The sequence below is a fragment of the Pangasianodon hypophthalmus genome, chromosome 19 (genome assembly GCF_027358585.1).
Source record: "Pangasianodon hypophthalmus isolate fPanHyp1 chromosome 19, fPanHyp1.pri, whole genome shotgun sequence".
Classification (NCBI taxonomy): Eukaryota; Metazoa; Chordata; class Actinopteri; order Siluriformes; family Pangasiidae; genus Pangasianodon; species Pangasianodon hypophthalmus.
In genome coordinates, this window is record NC_069728.1 from 7,477,387 (window position 1) to 7,501,019 (window position 23,633).

Below are 23,633 nucleotides of genomic sequence, written 5' to 3' on the forward strand. Positions count from 1 at the left end.
TTTTATAATATGGGCCCATCGCCAAGGTCATGTCTCCTCAAGCCATCAGCTGTAGACAAAGAGTGATTCCAAAGAGGAAGAGCAATGTGTGAGGTTGTCCTCGGAATAACAGCTAAACAACTGCCCCTCGAGCACATTGTCCAGTTTATTGCCGAGTTGATTTGTCCATCGTCTCATATAATAAAGGGAGAATGAATGAGTGAGAGCCTGTCCGGTTTGATGTGTGAGACGGTCGGAGGAGTTTTCCCACACGGTGAGAGGAAGAGTGAAAATGGTCTCACACTATGTACCTTCTCCCCCCCTTCCATTTAGGAAGCACCCAGCACAGTTATGAATGGGGTTTCTCTGCCTTTGTCCTCAGATGGAGGAAGATTGGCACAGTTTGCACTAGGTGCGTGAGTATGTGAAGGTGATGTGGATGAGAAAGGGCTACTTCACTTTTACCAGGCTATTCCTTATTGTTCTTTGAAAGGTTATGCCTCCTGTAAAACATTCACATACACCAATGGGCTCATTAATAAAGTTGATATCAATCTCAATCAGTTTGCTTAGTTTGCTAGTATGGCCTGTGGACTTTATCATAGATGTAACAGATATACACACACACACACACACACACAATGAAATGGAGCAACAGAAGGACAAATTTTGCTGTGTTAGCATATGCTTGACAATATGCAGAATCTTTTTCTTTCTCTTCTTTTCTATTTCTTTCTTCCCTATTTTCCAGTGCTATTCAGGTTATACTGGGGAACAGGATGCAGCGTCTGGGGACCTGAGTTGTAGGGACACAGTATCCGCAGACCCTGGGAAAATCAGAGTGTAAAAAAAAGAATCTATAACCAGGACACCCTCAACAAAGCTCCCATCACACACCTGCAACAGATGCTGTCAGAGAGGCCCCCTCGCTGATCATCACAAACACAGGTGGTCTCCCACAAACCAATGGTAGCTTGGCCAGAAATTCATGCTTCTGTTCTGTGAGCATGCGATCAAAAACAATTCCCATAAGAAAAAAAGAATGCATAGGAAGCAAGTTTGATTGTTCCTTGATATCATATTGTTCATGTAGGTTTTCATATTAATCTGATAGATGTCTTCCTGATTTGAAGGAAAATACATTTGTTTGGAAAGACGTTTGTTTAGGATGAAACCATTCATTCATTCACTGATTCCGCAGGACTCATTGTTTAATGTGTAATTTCCTTCCCACTGTTTCTTATGGAATCCCTCAGATGTATGAACATGAAACACATCATGATTAATGATTTCAAATCATAAGTGACTGAATAGGAAATTACAATACGTATGCACATGGAGAATAAGGCCTGTTGTTTTATTATGTACTAAAACACCATTCAGAAATTATTTTGGCTGTAAGATATGCTCATACAACAATTAGATTTCAGACAATTGCTAACATGCATTAGTCAGCATAACCAAGTTCATGTTTCCAAAACTCTTTATGCGGCATATGTACCCTCACAGATCTAGGGTCTGACTCCTGAACTCGGGTTACTATGTGGAGTTTCTCTCTGTGTCTGTGGAGGTTTCATCCAACCTCCCAAAAAACATGCAGGAAGGTGGATTGGCTATGCTAAATTGCCCCTAAATGTGAATGGGTGTGTGAATGTGTGTGCCCTGCGATTGACCAGTGACTGACAGGGTGTATTCTCATCTTGCGTCCAGTATTTTCAGGATAGTCTCCAGATCCACCACGACCCTGACCAGGATAACAAGCTTTCCGAAGATGAATGAATGAAATCTCTTCACGTAGTCTCCAAAATTCCTGCCCAAAGGTTTCCCTTGTTTCTGCCAGAAAAACTATATATCTCTAAAGCCCAATTCTCGAATTACAAATGCACATACTTTGTTTTAAAACTGGTTACATTTACATTCAAAACCAAATGCATGCGAGGTGGGATTTCAAATTAATAGCAGGTAGCTAAGTAGCAAATAATATGCTGAACTACAGTAAATCACAAAATTAAAAGGGGCCAGAGAAAATGTTCTGAATCAGAGAGGTACTACACAGTGTGTGCAGGAATATCATACCACAAACCCGGAATCAGAGTATATAATACAATGACTAATTTCTGATAGCTTCTATGGAAGGCTTGAGCCTAACAGGAACAACACGGGACTTGGAACAAGGCATTTCACTGTCCTCATGCTGTCACATTCTGATTTTCAGTCCATTCAAAAATTCAGTCACTATCCCAGTTACTTAAGCACACATAAGAGGCTGAAAGCTTATGATCAAGTTAGATTATTCTGTTATAGTCAGGATTTTTATTTTTGTATGTTATACTGCATATGATATATCCTCTTATATAACCAAGGGAAGATCAACAATTACAATGCAATACAAACTAAAGAAAAATAATTAACACATCATCAAAAACATACAATAAATTACACTTACAGTTTTTTATTTTTATTTTTTGTTCTATTTGACAAGGTGAAGGGAAATTTCACAGAAACATATTCCTAGTATTTTGTTAAAATACACATTTGTACACTATATGGCCAAAAGTATGTGGACACCTGACCATCACACCTATACCCAGTTTGGGTTCTTCCCCAAACTGTTGCCACAAAGCTGGAAGCACACAACTGTATAGGATGTCTTTGTATGCTATAAAGCACATATGGGTGTGATGGTGAGGTGTCCACAATCTTTTAGCCATATAGTGTATGTTTGGTAGTTGTAGTGTATTTAGAATGAAATGAACTTATGTGCTAAGCTTTGTATTTGTACAGAGAGAGGTGCAAAGCATTTTCAAATGTGAATGTGGTAGTATTGTTCATTAGTAATTATAAAAGAAAAAAATAACATCTAAAATGACAATTTTGCAAGTGCAAGATTATGAGGAAAACACAAAGAATACTGAATGTTAGAGAAAATATATACAGTCTAAGACAACTGTCCATCACTGCATCATTATATGAGTTGCACTGAAATTTGGCAAGTAAAGGTGGGATTATTTCCAGCTCTGCTACTGTTAGGTTGTAATATCACGATTTGTGAGCTTTGCTACCCTCTAGTGGGAATTTTTTTATTATTATTATTTTTTTTTTTTTTTAACTAATTCCTGCAAAAGGAAACGAAGACATTTCTCCAACCATCACTTAACACTGAATCCCAGAAAATATACAGAATCACATTCACAGTATAATTAAAACAATCCACGGTGTCAGTTTTGTGTGTATTAACAGTGATAGTGTGATCATGTGGTTGGCTTTTTTTTTACTCTTCACTTCACCATATCATACATCCATTAATGTTAATTAGAAAAAATTAATAAAGTGCAAAGATGCATGTTGTGAAACCAAGTGAAACTGTGAACAGTTTACATCAGAGCATTTACTGTCACAAGACGAAGACCACAGTGACTGAAGGCAGGAAATACATTTGCGCGGCCTAGTAAACAACATCCTGTAATTGAGAAGAGATATTACTTTGGGGGGATTCTCACTTTAACAACTTTTATGCTGTTCCTGCTGTTCTCAGAAACCTTTTCTTGAAGGTTCTAGTTTAGATCCATCTCAGAGAAAGTTTCAAACAGAACCCCTTCGGGAAGCTAAGAACACCCTAACCATCCAAAGAACCCTTAAGGAACATTTTTTAAAGAGTAGAAAACAACTTATGAACACAGGATTTGGTTATTATATGAGGTAAGAGATTAGTGTATTTACTGGGCAACGTACAGAAAATATGTTTGTAAACACCTCTAAAACTCAGAATACAATTTTAGTGAAAATATGTTAAATGGCCATTAGTTAGCCAGTACAAAACTAATTATTTGTTCCAAATTTTCAGTATATTTTCATTCCGTATGAAGTCTACAAGCAGCAAAGTTTGTGAATTGAGCATTAGTGAAGAGGAAAAGGAGGAGATTAGCAGACTAAATAAAGACAACAGTGGTACATTTATCTATTTCAGCTAATGTGGTCTCCCAGGGCTCACACTTGGTCTCAGTGTGTTTAAGTCAGAGTGTATGTGTGCGTGTGTGTGTGTGTGTGTGTGTGTGTGAGAGAGAGAGAGAGAGAGAGAGAGAGAGAGACAGAGCCAGTGAGAAACAGATGCTGCAAGAAAGATATTCTGATGAAGGTCTTTGGGCACTTGAAACTGGATTCTGTCTTTCAACAAGTTGACTCCAAAGAAAATGTAAGTAAATAAGAGACTATAAATGATCTGATATTGGTAATGAGCATTTGGCAATGAAAGGTGAACCGAAAACTATCTCAAAGTTAATTCCACTAACATTTTAAATGTATTGTTTAATACCAGACCCTCTAAGATGTGCTTTTATGTGAAGTTGTTATTCTTCAATGAGCAACACAGCCCCAGATTACTGTGTATTATATTTACAGTCCTACTTGGTTTTACATTGTGAAGTGTCATTTTAAAAAAGCCAAGAAACATTATTACATATTTTTGTTTCTAACATTTGTGATTCCTTTGTTGTTTCATTTTCTGTAGCTGAATGTAACGTATGCTACATTATTCCTCACAGTCATGTATTTGGAATTCCGTGTATGTTTAACTACTTTAGATGTGGATCATGTCAAAAAATCAAACTTGAAAATCTGAAAATCTTTCCCATTCACGCTTTCTTTTGTAAAGTTGTATATAAAATATCAATTCTTGTATGTATTTTGTCTAAATTACTTTCTATTGCATTCTGTGTTTTTGTTGTGTTTCAAGTTTTTTTTTTAAGGAGTTATTCATCTGCATGGAGCATGTTCTCTTGATTAGCCCTCAGTATGAAGGTACAGATGATCACATGGACTAGAGAGCTGCGTGCTGACATTAGTGGAGACTGACACTTCAGTGTTAAAGCGCAACCGTTCACTAGCAGGTATGTTTAAATTCAATGTTACTTTGAAAAATACTGAAAACACCTCAATATTATACTCAGTTATACTAGTATAATTAAATATATTCTAGTATAGTACCAGAAATAAGGATGGTTACTACATTTGAAAGAAAAAAAATCAGAAGATTGAAGAATTTATAATATTTTTTCTCTCTGTCTTTCAAGGATGGGTTGCACTTGCAGTGGTGAGAATAAATATGAAGAAAGGCAGCATGTAAATAACAATTCAGCAGCCGCCAGTAAACCACATGTATGTATTCCTAGAGTGAAATGTAAAATTTATTAAATCATAGTGACATTTTTTTTCCTTACAGTGCATGTATCAACTGTCGCTTGGTGCCTAATTTTTTTGTTTGTTTGTTTCTTCTACATTTATTTTCAGCGACGAGCACACGCGCAGAATGGGGCAAAGTATGGTAATGTCTTTGACAGTTTTTTCAAGAAGTCAGTCCAATAATCTGTAACAGTTTTTATTATTGTGAAAGCAGCAGCTGATGAACATAAACTCCATTTATACTTCATTATATCATTTTAGCCGACAGAGTATTAATAGTCTCCTTCTAAAACAGAGGCGTACCTCAGCATTTGTGGTCGCAAATTCAAAATTATAGTGTTGTAGCTCTTTGAGTGCTAGTGTATCACTATATTATTATGTGTTACACAAGGGATGTCAGTTGAGTTTTCAAAGCAGTTAGATAAAAATAATGATATGAATGTGCTTATCGTTTGATTTTTTTATGAAGATGAAGACATTGTCATTGCGCAACATGATTTCAACTCAACGAACGAAAGTGACCTTCCATTTAAGAAAGGAGAGAAACTCAAAATCATACATGAGTGAGTAGAACATTCTTAATTTTCCTACATATACATGACTGTATATAAAATTACACAAACCATATAGATCCAATATCAAGAATATCCAACATTGTAAATTACGGCAAGCAGAGCAATATCAAGGAATTCAATTAATAAGCTCTGTGGGCTAAAAAAAAAACCTGACTAACTATGACTTTTGGTTGTGTGAAAGGAATGGAGACTGGTGGTTGGCTAAATCTCTGGTTACTGGAGATGAGGGATATATTCCATGCACGTATGTTGCCCGGGCCCACACGCTGGAGGTGGAAAGGTATGCAACTTTCAGGTTTTCCTTTAACTTACTCATGTAAATATGCTACTTGTGTAATAATCTACATTTATGAGATCATCTATTCTGCTTTCTAGATGGTTTTTCAGAAATTTGACCCGCAGAGACACAGAACGTCTTCTGCTAGCCCCAGGGAACAGGGTCGGCTCATTTCTCGTGAGAGAGAGCGAGACAACTCCAGGTCAGGACTAGAGCGCTGTTTTTCTGTCAGTATTAGCCAATTTCATGTAATGTGCTGTCATTGTACAGTATATTTCAAAATACAACATACACCAACAGGTTCTAATCCACACAGCTTTCAATTTGGCTATGGTCATTACAGTGACCCTATGACACAGTTGCTATAATCAAAATATGAAGCCTTCAAATTAATGATCCTGGACTTGGACAAGGAGGACTCATGAATTGTTCTTGAGATCCCTGAGTGCAGGTCCTTCTTATTTTGCAGTTGCTGGTATCTACATATAGACTATATATTTCCTTAATAAATATTAACAACAGCACATTCAAAGAGAATAATATAGTCTTTTACATGTTTAAAATAATCTGCGCTCAGACAGTGGGGGAAAAACACGCCCTCGTTCAGTATCCAGTGAACAGGCTCCATTTTGAATAGTGTAAATTTTAGAGCGTGAGTGAAAGCTTTAATCTTGTTACTCAGTCTGTAATGGCTGCCACTGCTTTGTCTGAACCACAGCACATCTGTATATCGAACAAGTATTTAGCTACCAAAGGAGAAGAAAAACAGTAAATAGTGGCATATTAGTCAATAAATAGTGGCATATTTCCATAAACAATGTCTCAGGGCCCACTTACAACTTTTACTGACCTCTGAAGAACAAAGCATAAGTAGAGATAGCTAACTAATTTCAGATGTTTCAGGGGCTAATTTTGGAAATAACATTAGTTAGCATTAGATATCTAACTGGAATGTTTTACCATATACATATTTTTTTAAAGCGATGCTAACTGTATATTCAACAAAATTTGTTCTCACTTTTGTCAATTTTAAAAACTATTCATAGGTAATAATGTCTGTAGTGATTTGGTGCATCTAATGTGTTTATAGCTGGGCTAAACTAGTTACTAGCTTCGTATACCAAGCTATCTTAGCTAGCTTGTCATTTCTTGCTAGCTAGCTAACCTAAATTGAGTTTGAAATGCCTTGCTTTTCAGAAAGTGAGAATCATAAATAACCAGGCTATACCACTTATATACGTACCTGTGACTTATATATTAGCACCTTACAGCTGAAACCTCTGGAGCTTTAACTTTTTTGAAAACAAAGTGTACCAAACCGTACCTTTTTGTTGCTGAGGTGCTATCCTCTGGAATACATAATTTGTTCCTTTGGTATGTATCATTCACCTGGAAATTTTAATATGTTGCATCTTTAATAATTATTTAAGCTAAATAAGGTAAAGTTTTGAAGGTACAATACATGCAACCATGAGAGGACTACTTCAGCAACAAGGAATTGTACAGTTAAGCACCCTTTTTTCTGAAAGCGAACTTGCCATACCATTTTGCCATATACTATGCCATACACTTAGACTTTTAATATCATAAATAATCATATGTCAGGGTATGCATTACACCTCTGTTGTAGTTATTTATAAACTGTTGTTTGAGAATTTTATATGTTTAATTTGCAAAAAAAAAAATACTGAAAGACTAAAAATTACAATACAATAATAGTTCTGATTAATAGTGGTGCTATGAAACTATGAGGGCTAAGAAAAAATGTTAATCTTGGATAGGCAGGGAGATATATGATAATCAGACACCAGATTCAAACAAAAATTCAGATTTTTGTCAAGAAAAAAAACCAAAACCTTTGTGTATATGTAAATGGGATAGTAGATTTGGCATAAGGAAGGATAAAGAAAAAATGTGTAATAGGCTATGTCCAATCATAGTATGACGAATATCATCTGTGTGAATTATGACTTAGTCACCAAAAATCTTACCAAAAAACCCAGACAGACATGATTCTTTAAATATGATTTTCCCAACATGTTACCCACAGGTGCTTTCTCCCTGTCTGTAAGAGACTTGGCACCAGAACATGGTGATGTGGTCAAGCACTATAAGATTCGTACGCTTGATAAAGGTGGATACTACATCTCCCCCTCCCTGACTTTCCCATCTCTGCAGGAACTGATACAGCACTACTCAAGTGAGTAAAACCAACACTGTTATTCAAAAAATACCTAACTGTCATCTTTATAGTATTATGTTCATGCTTTGTTTTGTCAGACTCTTTTTCTTACAGCTGCTCTTCTAAACTCTAATCTTTTTCATAGTTCTAGTTTTATGTGATATATCAATTCCAGTACATATGTCATGCTCCTAATCCTGAACAATAATCAGCTAAGGCAGTGAGTTCTGCTTTAGCAAAACAAATTACAGTGCCATTAACAGTGATTCACAGGAGTGAAAGAATTTATACAACTTCTTATCTCTTGAGCATGAGACCTTCATCTCAGCTGCTGTGTGCATTTCCTGTCGTGCCTCTAAGCGTTTTTTTTCTTTCACAATCAACAGATAATCACATTTTGCCTAGAAACACTCATGTGATAGACACTCACGTCACACTCACTCTAGTGATAGAGTTTTTTTTTTTTAAAAATAGACCTAATGTCTAAATATGCTTATTATCCTATTTCTGTGCATCTTATTAGTTTTTAAACTTTAAATTAACTTTTAAGACGCATAAAGTAAGTGTTGTTCTCAGTATGTTACATGGATTGTTGCTCTCAAATGATCCTTTCTAAACTATCAAACTTGCAAATTTGTTCACACACCATACATTTTATAATCAGCATGCAGAAATTTTGCTGTGTACATGTTTGTAGGATCATCAGATGGTCTGTGTCAGAGGCTGGGAAGCCCCTGTAAGTCTGCTGCTCCTCAGAGGCCCTGGGGTCAGGATGAGTGGGAGATCCCAAGGGAAACGTTAAAGATGGTAAAGAAGCTGGGTGCTGGGCAATTTGGAGAGGTCTGGATGGGTAAGTAAGAAGCAGGGAACTATTAACCTAATTAATTAATATATATATATATATATATATATATATATATATATATATATATATATATATGGAATATGCCAACTTACGGTAAAAACCCAAATGTGTCTTGTAACCATTTACTATATAGGCACTGAATGTAAATGTTACAGACTGGCCTTGCTCATTTATTTCTCGTATCCTTTATTTCCACTCTCTAGATGAATGATTTATGCTAAGACCGTTAGACATGCATCAGTGCTTATCATTGGTTACTGTTCCAAGTGTCTCACCATTTTATCTCAAAAGCCATATTAATCTACTTTCAGTCCACATGTAATGTTAGGGTCTGTTTAGTGCTATTAGCTCTTTACTTTATGCCTTTAGGAAGCATACCTAAGAGTCTGATAAAGCTGCGACTAATCAGTAGAGGAAAAAAAAAACACCTTTCATGCTGACATAATATTATTATTAAGAGAGCGTCTGATTAAGAGACAAGTCATTTGACAAGCTACTCATCTCTAAAACGTAAAAGCAAGCTAATTTTAAAGAACGTTAAAAAGCCACTGTGTGTAACATTTTTCTAGCTAGGACATGTGTGGTTATTTGTGATGATTACTGATACTGATATTGATAGAGGATTCCCAGAATTAGGTTCTGAGGAGGCATTCATACACATTATGAAATAACATTCAGACATATCATGGGCATATTTCACAAAAAACCTTCAGCGCTGTTTTAAACAAACTGTTTAAAACCTCTATGGCACACCAGTTTATCTACTGAGACAATTTGCCCACTACTCAGTCTAAACACCGGATTAATTGTTTCACTCCTAAAGTTTTACAGTACGCACTCAGAGGGTTGATTATTTATTGTATATGTACTCCAGGGTACTATAAAAACAACCAAAAGGTGGCCATTAAGACTCTAAAGCCGGGCAGCATGGAGCCAGAGGCCTTCCTGCAGGAGGCTAATCTCATGAAGAAGCTGCAGCATGAGAGACTTGTTAAACTACATGCTGTAGTCACCAAGGAGCCCATCCTCATAGTCACAGAGTACATGGCAAATGGTGAGGATATTTTCAGCATTACATGTCCGAGCAGGAGTAGACTGAATGATATCCAGTTTTATTTACCATTGATTCATTTTCATTGAACTAATTTCAGGGAGCTTATTAGACTTTCTGAAAACCGATGATGGCAGAAAACTAAAACTGCCCAAGTTGATAGATATGACAGCTCAGGTAAGTGCAACTTGCTGTTTTTCCACATCAGTCTTGTTATGTGTTCATCTATCCTTGGACTGTCAGTACAGTTGCCAGTACTTGATGTTTTTAGTTTGTTGTATATATATATATATATATATATATATATATATATATATATATATAAAATAACATTTAATCCCAACCAAAATGTTTACATACATACTGCAGACCACTTTTGCTATTTTAAGATAGAGCAAGAGTCTGTCAAGATTGTGTTATAAAGGTAATGGAAAAAGCCTATGCTCTGTTTGTGGTCAGGCTATGCGCATGTGCTTTATGCGACTTGATTATTAACTTCCGGACCAGAAATGACGTCACTTTTTCCATCTTACCGCCTTTCCTGAGAGAGTTTTCTAATGTAGTTTGAGGGGAGAACTTCCTTTTTAATTCTCTAAGCCTGTCCTGGTCAATATCTGCACTGTGAATAAAAAAAGGGGTTTATACTTAGTTATACTGAGTTATAGAAAGACTTCAGCCTTATAATCTTCATAGGTACTCTGTTGAAAGTTTTAAATGTGTATTGTGTCACAAATAATTTTTCAGCTTGCACCTTTGGCACCTTTGGCTTGCAGGGAACACTGCTATTTTAAAAATGATCCACTGTTTTATAACAGATTGCAGAGGGTATGGCCTATATAGAAAGAAAAAACTACATTCACAGAGACCTTCGTGCTGCCAACATATTGGTGTCAGAAACCCTGCACTGTAAAATAGCTGACTTTGGCCTGGCCAGGATTATAGAATCTGAGTACACGGCACAGGAAGGTATGGCTGTTTCATTCTTCCTGCATCTCTTTCAGACTGTTCACACTTTGCACTATGCAAATATCATTCCTCAAAGCAGACTGATATGTTGTCTCTTATTATGATACGTTGTTACTAATTATTGACATGTTTTACACTAAGAACGTTGCAGAAAAAGACAAAGGGATATCAACGGAATGTCTGATCATTTAAAATTTTCTCAAAACCTACCCTGCCCTTATGAGAACCACTTTTTTGCCATGATAATAACTTCAAATGTGAGCTATTTAGAAAAGTTTCCTCAGGAAATAATGTGAAGACTAAAATTTTGTTGCTATGAGTGATCATTTAATTACAATCGTAGTACCATATACAACATTGATAAAAAAAAATCATATAGACTAAAGCATAGATAATCCTAATTTAGTAGAATTTATGTTTTCATAGTCCAAAAGCCTTTGGCCAAAAATATATTTATGTGTGTGATGTGAGATAATAATTAGTTGAATATATTTGAGAAATAGGAGAAGGTCACTGGCACTAACTTAATTTGCAGCAGTTGGTGAGCAATTGTTGATAATTACCTGATAATCCAAAATGCATTCAAACGTTTAGCAGGTTAAAAAAAATTAATAAAAATAAAAAATAAACAAGCGGGTTGGAGTTGACACTGTTACATGTTAACCACTTAGACTCAGAGGATGCATTGGTGAGTGCTCTTGTAACTACATGGTTTCCTGTATGGTTTTACTGTTAGAATAATTCGTATTAGTTACTGAATAATATGTAGCAGTTACTGAATTTAATGTGAAAGATGGAATAAAAATCAAGGAGCTTACACGCCTAATGACTAATGCTAAGATGCTGAAATCTGACGCAAAAGATGTCAGCATGTTCATGGAATAATTGTGTGTAGGAAAGTTGAAGCTCGAATCTAAAAGTGTAAAGCCTTAGCAGTCAGTTTTAGTGTGCATGATTTTTTTCTGAGAGCTAATCTTAACTGTGGAAAATCTTTCTCTCTTTCTTTCCCCCAGACGTACACACCTGCACACACACATATGTCAGAAACAGATACAGATATAAATATTTGTCTTTGTGTAATAATCAGGTGCAAAGTTTCCAATTAAGTGGACAGCTCCAGAAGCGATCAATTTTGGTACATTCAGCATCAAGTCAGATGTCTGGTCCTTTGGTATTCTCATGACCGAGATAGTAACCTACGGAAGAGTGCCTTATCCAGGTAACATGTAGTCTTAAGCCTTTTAAGTGATCTTCATGAACATGTCTGATCACTTTAATCTCCAGCACATTAGTCTTGATTTGATATACAGTATATACCAACCACTGACAACATTTTTTTTCACCTTTTGCAATTTCCTCATGTAACATTGCCTGAGCTTTGCCATAGGAATGACCAATCCGGAGGTGATCCGTAACCTGGACAGGATGTACAGGATGCCGTGTCCGGATGACTGTCCTGAAGAACTCTATGACATAATGATGGCATGTTGGAGAGAAAAGGCAGAGGACAGACCCACTTTTGAGTACCTGCAAGACACACTCAATGACTTCTACATTGCCACTGAGGGCCAGTATGAGATGCAGCCTTAGCCCCCGCATCCACTCCAAAGAAACAAATGGACAGGATACAAGGACATAAGGGGTAGTAATGGATGAAACGGCTGGTCCAAAAAAAGGTGTGAAGCAATGAACACTTTCTGTAACTGGCCCAATCAATTACTATTATCGTGAATATCTCAATGAAATCATACAGTGACATACTGTATTTCAACTAATTATATTCCATCCCTGAATTCACATGGAAAATTATGGAGCCCTTTGGAATTTAGTTCACAGACCCTCATGCATTTGATATAATATCTGAACCATGACATACAATTTACAAATATGATGTATGTTATTTCTGTTCAGAAAAGCCTTGAGTAACTAATTTCTTTAACGGCGCTACCTTTGGGACAATATTCACGTACTACAAGCACATTCTGGACACATCACGTTTGCACTTTTTGCAACGTTGGGGTCAAACACCAACTGTGGCACTTTGAAGAAAAGGCTTGGATCATCATTATTACTGACCTGCTAACATGTCCATCAATGCTTTGTCTTCAACTCCTAAAGAACTCCCAGGTGTGGCACTGCAGGGAAACAGAAATGCTTCGGCAAGGATAGCACTGAAGTATGTAGTAGAGATTAGCCTTTGTTACATAAACCCTGAGATTTATTATATTTTATATACATGTATACCTTTAGCTAATTTCAATATATTTCTGATGTCTTTTCCTAGTGAAATTTTTAAAGTTATCTGTACTCAAATGTATAAAATTAAAAATTAAAAAGCATGGTACTGTGGCCTGTAGAGTAAAATAGCTTGTGAAAGAACCATGAACTTACACCAAAACAGAACAATAATCAGCTAATTTTTCATTTATTTGTCATATAATATTGCCATCTAATGTATAAAGAACATAAGATAGTTTGGAAAAAACATTGAAAGATCCACTGGCAGTATCATAGACATGTATATTAGTAGTAGTATCTACTACGTTAAGTGTCTCCTGCTTTGTAAAACAATATATTATTATTATTATTATTATTATTATTATTATTATTATTGTTAAATTTTTAATCTTTGTAAATGCTTGATTGAATAATTGAGTACTTTGGAGTTAAAACTACTCTGATAGAGAGACACACGTTGTGCTCAAATTTGTGTTTAAGACACACCTAAAGCACTCCTCCCTTCTCTCTCTTAGAGTTCCCCATGAGGCTGAGACATGTTTGTAGATAAGAAATGAAAATGACACCAATTCCCCAGAGCTGCTCCTTAGGTTTCCTGCATAGCAGAAACAGGAAGCCATGAGTAAGCATTCCTCTCATGCCACTGCAAAAAAGCACATTCGCCGGTCAACGATAAGAGCTGCTGGGCCTGGAATTCCAAACAGAACCGCTGTAATATGGCCTTTCTTTGCATTTGGGAAAACTTGAGGTGTACAGTTACAAACGTGTTCCTTGAGCTTATATGTGCTATGAGTATATTGCTCAGATGATGAGAGTTCATTATGAAGGTACTATCCTTGATGTCACTCAGAGTATGAGTGTGTGAATATGACTGGTTGTGTAACTAAGCAACGAGTTCTTACTCAGACAATACTTCTATGCCAGCTATGTACTGTATGTGCCTTCAAGCATTATTCATTTGTGAAAAGTAAATAAATGCATTTTACCAACTTTTCTGATGTAATGTCTCTGAGAGTGAGTTCCACTCATATTTACTTATAATGTCATTTAATGTAATTTCATCAACAAAGAACCTTCGATGCGACAGCTTCTGTATAGACAGATCACCTTCACCATGTTTGTGTGTGTGTGTGTGTGTGTGTGCGTATTCCTTGATGGGTTCCTGATGCAGAGCTTAATAAAAACCTAATAAATGACTAGTTTGACTTGCTGACTAGGTGCTCACACTAGTCAAGAGCTTGATAATCTGGATAATCATTAATCCTTGAACACAGAAAAAAATACTTAAGCAGCCACAGAGAAGGTTATATGTGACGTGACATTGTACCACCAGCATAAGGCCAAAAATCAACCAGTGCTTCTGGAAATATAGCTACAAGCAGCCCTGGAAGGCTTTGTAAAACAGAACTTTTGTCAGTATCTTCATAATGGAATTGAGGGAATTCACTTTCAGTTGCTCAAACAATACACTGATTTCTAGTAGCAGCACTCAGAAATGGTAAGAGAACATGTAATGAAGAGAGATGCATGTGTGTATATTGAAAACCACATTTCACATATGCAGCACAGACTTAAAAGTTAAACATAGTTTCAGTGTGAAAGCCAGACTTTCTAGGATTGCTCTGAAATAGTTAGGTCATTCTGTTTTCTGTTGTGAAGGGTTTTTTTGTTTACCTCTAATTTATAAACTCATGTCTTTTGCAACCACCAGAGGGCAACCTGCTCTTAAGGGTGCAAGAGGTAAGTGTCGAAGTCAAGTGTACTCTCCAGCTTCACAATGCAGAGCCATGCTTATGGACAGCATGCACTGAACAGAACTATATTTGTGTCTCTTGGGTTCACAGTTTAGATTTTAACTCCTGGTCATGTCTGTTTGAGTCGTGCTACTTCTTGAGTGTGAAAAGTGTGATCTTTCTCTAGTCATGCTTAGTATTATGATTCCATTCTCTCACTGAGCATTTGAATGATCTTCACACGTCCCAATCACCAGGAGCTGTCAGAGTCCCCTTAGCAGCTAGCCTCCAAAGCTGGCAATAGCCTGCTCTCGTTATCTTGTCTTTACTACCTTGGTAATTTCATATACAATGTAAGCACCTTCTCTAATGAAGCATTATGGTACTTGTAGCTCAGTGACTGTTCCTTATCCTCAAAGGAGCATAAGAATGCTATAAAGATGCTATGTCTATAAGTGAGCCTAGGCGATTCTTCCATGCTGAAATTGACCTAGCAGTTGAATGACCATTCAACTCTGGCCTCATCAACATCTGTAAATGGTTGTGGGTCAGCCTCTGCTAGCTCGTGAGTACTACCACCACCACAGACAGTTTCTAAACTAGCCATGGCAGCCACCTGGCTAGTTTACACTAAAAGTAGGATTGATATTTCTATACACCCCACTGCACTGAAAGTGATCTTTGCACAGTGCTGGACATGGCAATTTCCTCTATGTCACAGTGTAAGGATGTTATTGAGACTTGATTTGACAGCTCCTCCTCAGCCAACCACAGCTCAAACACGCCCAACCAATGTGGTGTGTTTTCTAGCTAATCAGAGTTAAACAGATCACAAGCAGGTCAATCCAGTACACTTGCTTGCCACTGTTGCCTGTATTGCATCACTGGTGGTCTCACCAGTTAAAAACCTCTATGTCCAAATTTGCCAAGAAACACTCAGAACAAATATCAACCTGATGAGAGCTCTGCAGAAAGTTTCCGGGGAAGGATAGCTGTATGACAGCAGTATTTATTGCAAATACTGAGTCATGTGACTTTGTTGGCATGAATGTGCATGAGCACAAGAAGGTATCCAGGCGATTCTCACTGCCTCTGGCAGCGTAACTAATTTTGTTCAAAAGTGGGCCTGACTGAGAAATGCCATGACATGGTGTAAGAAAGATTAGGGCATAATAAGCTTTTTATATATCTTTTCCATGTATTACAGCTTCTTAGGGTTAATGCTCCCCATCAACAAGCTTTTGGGGTTATAATAAGTAGACATGAATACTGCTGATAGTCTTCATTTCATCTCATTTGCCTCATTTTGTTTTCCTCCCAGAACATTCTCTTGATGGTTACCATTAAAATAAAAAAAATAAAAAAAAACTACAGCTATTTGCCTAAAAACAGAATAAGTAATAAATAATCTCCCAAAGGAAGAAAACAACCCATTTCAGTCAGAAAACATTTGGTGGGGGTTCATATTTTTCCTTAATGTATCCATTATACTAGTAAAAAGCTCTAAGTGGCAGTGTTCTGAATTTGGATACGTGTGAATTGACGGAGGCAAAAAGTCAGAATAAAAAAATGAGTTCCAGTTAGACCAGAGAGTAAGATGATAAAAACTGAATGTGCAACAAACCACAAAAAATTCTGCCTCTGCAAAAAATAAAAAAAATTTAAAAAATTGATGCATGTGCTGTTTTAGATGTGAAAAAACATGTAGTATTATTTAGAAAAAAGTGATGCCAAATGTGAGCATAAGAATACTAAAATAATAATGTCTACTTTGGGTGAGTGAAATTAATCACCCTAACCAGCAAATAAGATGCAATAAGATAAGAGCAATACAGAGTCTGTTAAACAAGCCTGCATGCCTAAGATTAAAATGATAAAAGAGCTAGCATTTAAATTTTATGATACTGAAAAGCCCTTAAAGCTAACATGTCAAAATATTGATGAAAAGCCAGATAGTATAATTCTGAGGTTTGCACAACACATACCTATGCAGCAGTGGATGGGTACAGCTGGGCAAGGCATATCAGTATTTTAGAGGACTGTCAATGGTGAAACAGTACAATATATCTTCATCATTTGCAGCAGCCAAAAGGACCATTAATTGCCATAATTGTACTCAGAGAGTATGTCAGGTGTGAAGGAACAGGTGATGAACAACATTAAGACTAATGCACCAACCTTGCTTAAACTGACAGGCCTTACTGTACTTTATGATAATTTCTATCCAACCTTACATTTAGCCTACAGCAACTCATACCATTATATTGCTAGCAGTTTCCAGCAGAAAAAAAAATCTATTAAAATTGTGACAGTGCATATAATATATTCTTATATTTCCGTCACCTGTGATAATTACCATATACACGATATCTGTAACAAAGCAACAATCACAATCCATCTTCCAATATGGCAAATTCATTGTCATATTGCAGTAGATAGCAACAGCAGTTAAAGCATAAAGCACTCCTGTCAGCCAAGAACAGGAATCTGAGGCTACATACTCCCCAAAATTGGGCAGGTGAACACTGGAAAAAGATTATCTATTTATCCAATCTTCAACTGTCTAGTTTTGGTGAATGACAGGCCTTACTGTACAGGGGTACAGGTGCTCCTAATAAAGTGGCCAGTGAGTGTATATCTATGTCTTAACTGCAGTAAGACTGTAAATGTTTTGAAGTAAAAGTTCAGAGTAATACAAAAATGTTCCAGAGAAACAGGATGCTTGAGGGCAAAGATCCATCAGCTGTGCAAGCAAAGTGCTGCTGAAGCTATAAGAGGTGAAACCAGTAGTTATTTGAAATGGTTGATTACATAATAGTTCTTAGTAAAATATGGCATTCATTGCAAGTCGTACCTCCCTTCATTCCTGCTGTACAAACAATTGGCAATGCAAACAGAGATATCCATTGGAAAGGAGAAATCCTTCATTCTGATGGTGTAATGGTGCTCAACAAAACAATCAGCTAATCTTTTCTTAGTTTCCCCAATGTACAACTGAATGCATGTCCAAACTGGTCATTGGGAGACTTCCCAGTGGCCTGTCACTGGCCTGGTCGGTAAGTCCAGCTGTTAAAATGTACTTCGCAACTAGAGCACTATGCAGGCACATTCATTCAAACTGAGCAATCCACCTGCTTCCAGCATCTCTACTCCAACAACCAGTTCCATGATTATTCCACTGAGATGTATTGTACCAAATCACACAAGATTAGTAATGTTATTAATCTCAACAGTATGGAGAGACCTGTATATAGTAGCATTAGGTAGCTATGTACATTTATGATCAATCTAACTTCAGCTAAACAGAGCGAATAGATCAACATGTTTCTAAATATAACACAATATAGACGTTTTACAGTATATAGAGACATAAATGCCACAAATGAAGAATAGAAAAGTCTGTGAAATTTCTGGATCACCAGGTCAGATTTGGAGGCTAGTTTTTTACTGTTTTATTTATCTCATCAATATCTAGAATGCTAGTATGTAAAACTATGGATGAATGGTTTAGTGAATGAAAAACATGGCAGTGCACAAAGTAAGGGAAGACTACAAAGTGTGTGTGTGTGTGTGTGTGTGTGCCATTTGCAAGACAGATTCTGATTTTCTCAATTAGCTAGATCCTAATACTTTATCTGTATTCAAATTTAATAAATTTAATATCAAAGTGGGTGTGGCCTAAACTGGAACTGGCCTAAAAATACTGGTTTATGTGTTTATTTATTTTTTAAATGAACAATACCAGTATGCCCCCAGAAACACTGGGGAAAAAAAGAGGTAGAAATGCCAGCACTGTTAGCATGGTCTGTGAATTCTGGCCCTGACAGCACCATCTTTGTCCCACAAGCTTTATGTCTGACTGCTTGTTTGTGCCTGCATGAAAGAAAAACCCTCCAGTTTGCTTATTTTGCTGCATTCTCTGGGATCCCTGTCCAGATGAATACCTCTAGTTTCAACCAGATGTCTTGTGAACCACTCCAGCAAGCTTTCCACAGAAAAAAAAGAACAATAGTGCACCACCTTTTCATTCATGTCTGTTCATTCATATGGCCTTTAGTATTCATATCTGTTCAGAACACATTATTATCTGTTCAATCCAAATAATGTGTTCATATTTGGTTATATCCATAAACTATATGATAAAAGATGCTTTAATCAAACCTGTTTATTTAATTGCACCCAAAAATCTAATGCAAAAATGCCATATATATGGAATAAAGCGATAATACAATTAGTGTAATTTTGTCCAAACAGTTCTCAGCATCACTGATTTCTCAGCATCACTGATTGTGGAACATGATGTGGTCTTTGGCGGTTGTAGTCCATCCTCTTCAAAATTCAACATGTTGCGCATTCTGAGATGCTTTTCTGATCACTACATTTATAAAGAGTGGTAATTTGAGTTACTATAGCCTTCTAAACAAAGCATTTACACAAACTGTCACTCACTGGATGTTTTTTTGTTTTTCATGCCATTCTGTGTAAACCCTACAGACTGTTGTGTGTAAAAATTCCAGGAGTTCAGCAGTTTCTGAAATACTCAAACCAGCCCGTCTGACACCAACAATCACGCAACCAAATCGCAGATATCACATTTTTTCCCATTTTGATACTTGATGTGAGCATTAACTGAAGCTCTTGACCTGTAATAGCATGATTTTTTACATTGCACTGCTGCCACATGATTGCATAATTGCACGAATGAGCTGATGCACAGGCAAGAGGTGGGAATACACCCTCAATCCAAAACTCCATACAGACAGTAACCTCAGCTCAGGATCAAACTGGGGACCCTGGAGCTGTGAGTTGCCAACAGTATCTGCTAAGCCCCTTTGCTGCCCTAGGTATAATTTCAGCAGCTGTTTTAGTGACAGGATGATAAGTGAGCACCAAAGGAGATCATTTCATGTATTGAAGTTGTTTTGTTTCCACATTGTCATGGCCTGAGGCAGCTGAAATGCTTAGTGCTATCTCCATACAGACACTAACCTTAGGTCAGGATCAAACTGGGGACCCTGGAGCTTTTAGTGCTTTTTAAATGCTGATGTGAAACGTACCTATCTTAACATCTTTCTCTTAATAACATTCATATTTATCTTCTCACAAGCAAGAATACATTTCAATATGTTGTTACCTTAATACGTAATATGTTAATACGTAATGCTTTCTTAATCAACTGTATGTAGATAAATATAATATGATTACCCTGTTCTCATATAAATTTAATTTATTATAGTATCCTTTCCAAAGAGATTCTAATGATGCTAGTCTTGTAAAACATTTCATTCATTTTCTATAATAGCCATTTTCAGGGCAGTACATCAAGCAACAGAGATCAACGGAACCCTGAAAACCTTATTCAAAAACACGTCTGAAATTAATCAGAGCTGAGTCATTTCTGGATAAATAGATGAACAGACAGTCTAGTGTGTCTTTTAAGAAATATTTTTAAGTCACACAAATGCATTCACACTTCATTTATTCTTGAGATACAATATATAAGAATATAAAGAACATAAAAAAAAAACATCAAGATGGTCTCTGTTTGTTTAGATTCTATTTGCATCTAACCTTCATTATTCAACCAGAGACTCGACACTTCATTCTTTTATACTCCCCAGATGTTCCTGAGACCGAAATATCTCAAAATAACTGCGAGAGACTGCTCTACCTGCCATCACCAAGGAGAATATGGGAAGAATGCCAAACAGGAAGTAATAAAGGTGCTGGGGAAATACTGAATTCACAACCCTTTTCAAAATGCAGACATTTGCGGGGTAGTAGTTTCCGTCTTTTTTTAGACCAAAATTGTTTCACTAATGGGTTTTTCTTAGAGGAAGCCAGAACTCTACAGACCTAGCGCCAATTTTGTATGCAGTTGCCTAATTTGGCTGTAAGACATCTTATCATGCCTTTTAAGCTATAGAGAAATAAAGCAGAATCACATCAGATCATATTTCACTGCTGACTTGATAAATCCTGCACACAATGCAGTGTGTTATTTATGCTTCGAACTAGCACAGATCAATGAACCAAATGAAGTGTTACTAACACATTATATGTCATTCAATGAAAGGAAAAGAGCATTCTGTTCATGGATCATTTGAAGTTGTCTGATCAGAGAGTTTCACATGAGAAGAAATGGTTGCGCAATTATGAATACTGGGCTTGTATCTTAGCAGATAGCACATTTGCGCATTGATACCCAGATAACGACCTCTCCTTCTGTCTTCAGAGTACTTTAGAAAATGGGTGAGTCCTTTTAAGCTAAATTTCAAATGTGTGTATGCGCAAATTTTACAGCGAAGAGAAGATTCACTATACAAAATTATGGGTACAAGATTAGGCTACAGCCAGATTTTCGAACATTTGCATGTGAAACAGTGTCCTGAGCTGAGAGTTTTTATGTGGTAATAGAGGTCAATGTAAAATCCACTTTGACATTTTAAAATCTGATGGAGAATCTGAATGAATGTTCCAAACCAAAACTCTAAATGATATATATATATATGTATATATATATATATATATATGTATATATATATATATATATATATATATATATATATATATATATATATATATATATATATATATATATATGCTCAAATAATAATAAGTATTATTAAACTCAATAATAATAATAATAATTATTATTATTATTAGTAGTAGTAGTAGTAGTAATATTATGAGACTGTTTCTACACAATGCACAACTTTCTCTACAATTTCTATCCTGTTGTATTAAACATTAAAGCAAGCATAAAATACACTCACAAGGTGATATGAAGCACCATTCAGATTTTTAGCCCAACGCCTTTGATCTTTGGAACATGACAAACTCACAGCTGCACAGTCGAGCCAGGTCCCTGTGAGTTTGAGGAAAGCCCAAGCTGTGTAATGAGAAAGTACCACTATTTCAACACTATTTTACACTGCATAATCACTGTATTTCTTAAACCTTAAATGGTACAGTCTCAGCAGGTATCAGTCATCATGGACTTCCTAGTGTAATGGACCAGCAGGGCAGTTGTGGCCTAATGGTTAGAGTCTCAGACTTGTAACCCAAAGGTGAACCTGAAGGTCGTGGGTTTGAGTCTCAGGTCCAGCAGGGATTGTAGGTGGGGGGAGTGAATGACCAGCGCTCTCTTCAACCCTCAATACAACGACTGAGGTGAGACCCTTGAGCAAGGCACCGAACCCCCAACTGCTCCCTAGGCGCCGCAGCAAAAAAGGCTGCCCACTGCTCCGGGTGTGTGTTCTCTACTGTGTGTGTGCTCTTGGATGGGTTAAATGCAGAGCACAAATTCCAAGTATGGGTCACCATACTTGGCTACATGTCACTTCACTTCACTAAGTTTGCAAACCTCAGACTTCCTGTTTTCAAAAAAAAAAAATCGCTGAGGTGTACCTTTGACTATATTCTGCTAATATTCAAAAATATTAATCCTACATGTTATGAATGAATTACCTACTCTATGTTGGGTATAATACATGATGAGAAACTTGCTATCACTTCATATACATAATGAACTCCAGGTTTCCCCAAAGCCCATTACGCATCTATCTGGCCTGTGACCAACTGCCTAAAAAAAGTTAAGAAAAAGAAAAAAAGCACTTTTCATCCAACACTGCCAGTGTGTTCAGCATCAGTCTCTGAAAGCAGTCTACTGCATAAATATTTATATGCCTCAATGAGTTCTTCCAACCTTTTATGCCAAGAAATGTGAAACAAGTGACACTACTAACTTAATTTTTTAATGTATTTTTAAGCTTAAGTTACACAGGACACATAAATATTTATATCCCATAGTGACCTGGAGAGTTGATCCTGAACTTGAGCAAAGGGCTTACTTGCTGATCCTGTGAGATAAATGGAATCATTTTGGAGCCTGTTGTAGCAAAATCAATAGTTGTACGTGCTTGTAATTTGAATATATTACAGCAATATAAATAAGACTAAGTATCAGCTCTATAGCAGCTCAGCATTTACGTAAAGAAGGATTGCTTAACTATGCCCTTGAAAAAAAAATTAGTGTCCAGTGTTTTAAGCAGGGCCTTTAGATGCATGTGAATCAAAAGGCCTAGGTGTGATTGAGAACAAAGCACGGATGGCGATGAATTCAAAGATGCAGGGCTGGGAATCCAAAACTTAAAAAAAGGAATTATTGTTTTAAAAATGAAATGAAATATGTAATAACTTGATATGGATATAGCAATCTGACCAGGTGAACCATATATATATATTTTTTTTTAAAACATTTTTATAATTAGTAAGAACAATGCAATGAAGTATATATAGCTTTTCAGTGCGGTATGTTTCCTGTATGTCACAGTGGGGGACATGTCACCAGTGTAATCTGTGCCAATGTCTAAGGGCATAATCCCCTCCCAAACACCACTTATAATCACTTACAATCATTAAAAAGCATTAGTATTCATGCACTCTATTACTTAATCCACTTAAACACTTTATTTCTTGAAAAAAAAACATGTTTTCAAGCAATAGAGTCATTCAGTGCTCAGATATTTAGACTAGCCCAGTCATATATAAAAATCTTCCAAATGCAGTGTAATGGCATTCAGAGGT

General features: G+C 36.5%; 1 protein-coding gene across 1 annotated transcript; it reads left to right on the plus strand.

Annotated features, from left to right (window-relative positions):
* Window positions 1-4,004: 4,004 nt before the first annotated feature.
* On the plus strand, window positions 4,005-14,313 carry blk (BLK proto-oncogene, Src family tyrosine kinase). Its single transcript, XM_026944569.3, has 14 exons — window positions 4,005-4,171; window positions 4,712-4,865; window positions 5,049-5,133; window positions 5,266-5,299; window positions 5,627-5,720; window positions 5,914-6,012; window positions 6,108-6,211; window positions 8,060-8,209; window positions 8,889-9,041; window positions 9,931-10,110; window positions 10,208-10,284; window positions 10,923-11,073; window positions 12,161-12,292; window positions 12,461-14,313. Exons 3-14 carry the CDS (start codon window positions 5,050-5,052, stop codon window positions 12,661-12,663), a joined length of 1,461 nt encoding a protein of 486 aa, XP_026800370.1. The 5' UTR covers window positions 4,005-4,171; window positions 4,712-4,865; window position 5,049; the 3' UTR covers window positions 12,664-14,313.
* Window positions 14,314-23,633: the final 9,320 nt, after the last annotated feature.

What these genes read in the sequence shown, in the direction of transcription:
- blk (XM_026944569.3), top strand. Translation starts at nt 5,050, where the DNA reads ATGGGTTGCACTTGCAGTGGTGAGAATAAATATGAAGAAAGGCAGCAT. An exon ending in ACTGATACAGCACTACTCAA is followed by an intron (nt 8,210 to 8,888) that starts GTGAGTAAAACC and finishes ACATGTTTGTAG; the next exon opens with GATCATCAGATGGTCTGTGT. An exon ending in ATTTGGAGAGGTCTGGATGG is followed by an intron (nt 9,042 to 9,930) that starts GTAAGTAAGAAG and finishes TATGTACTCCAG; the next exon opens with GGTACTATAAAAACAACCAA.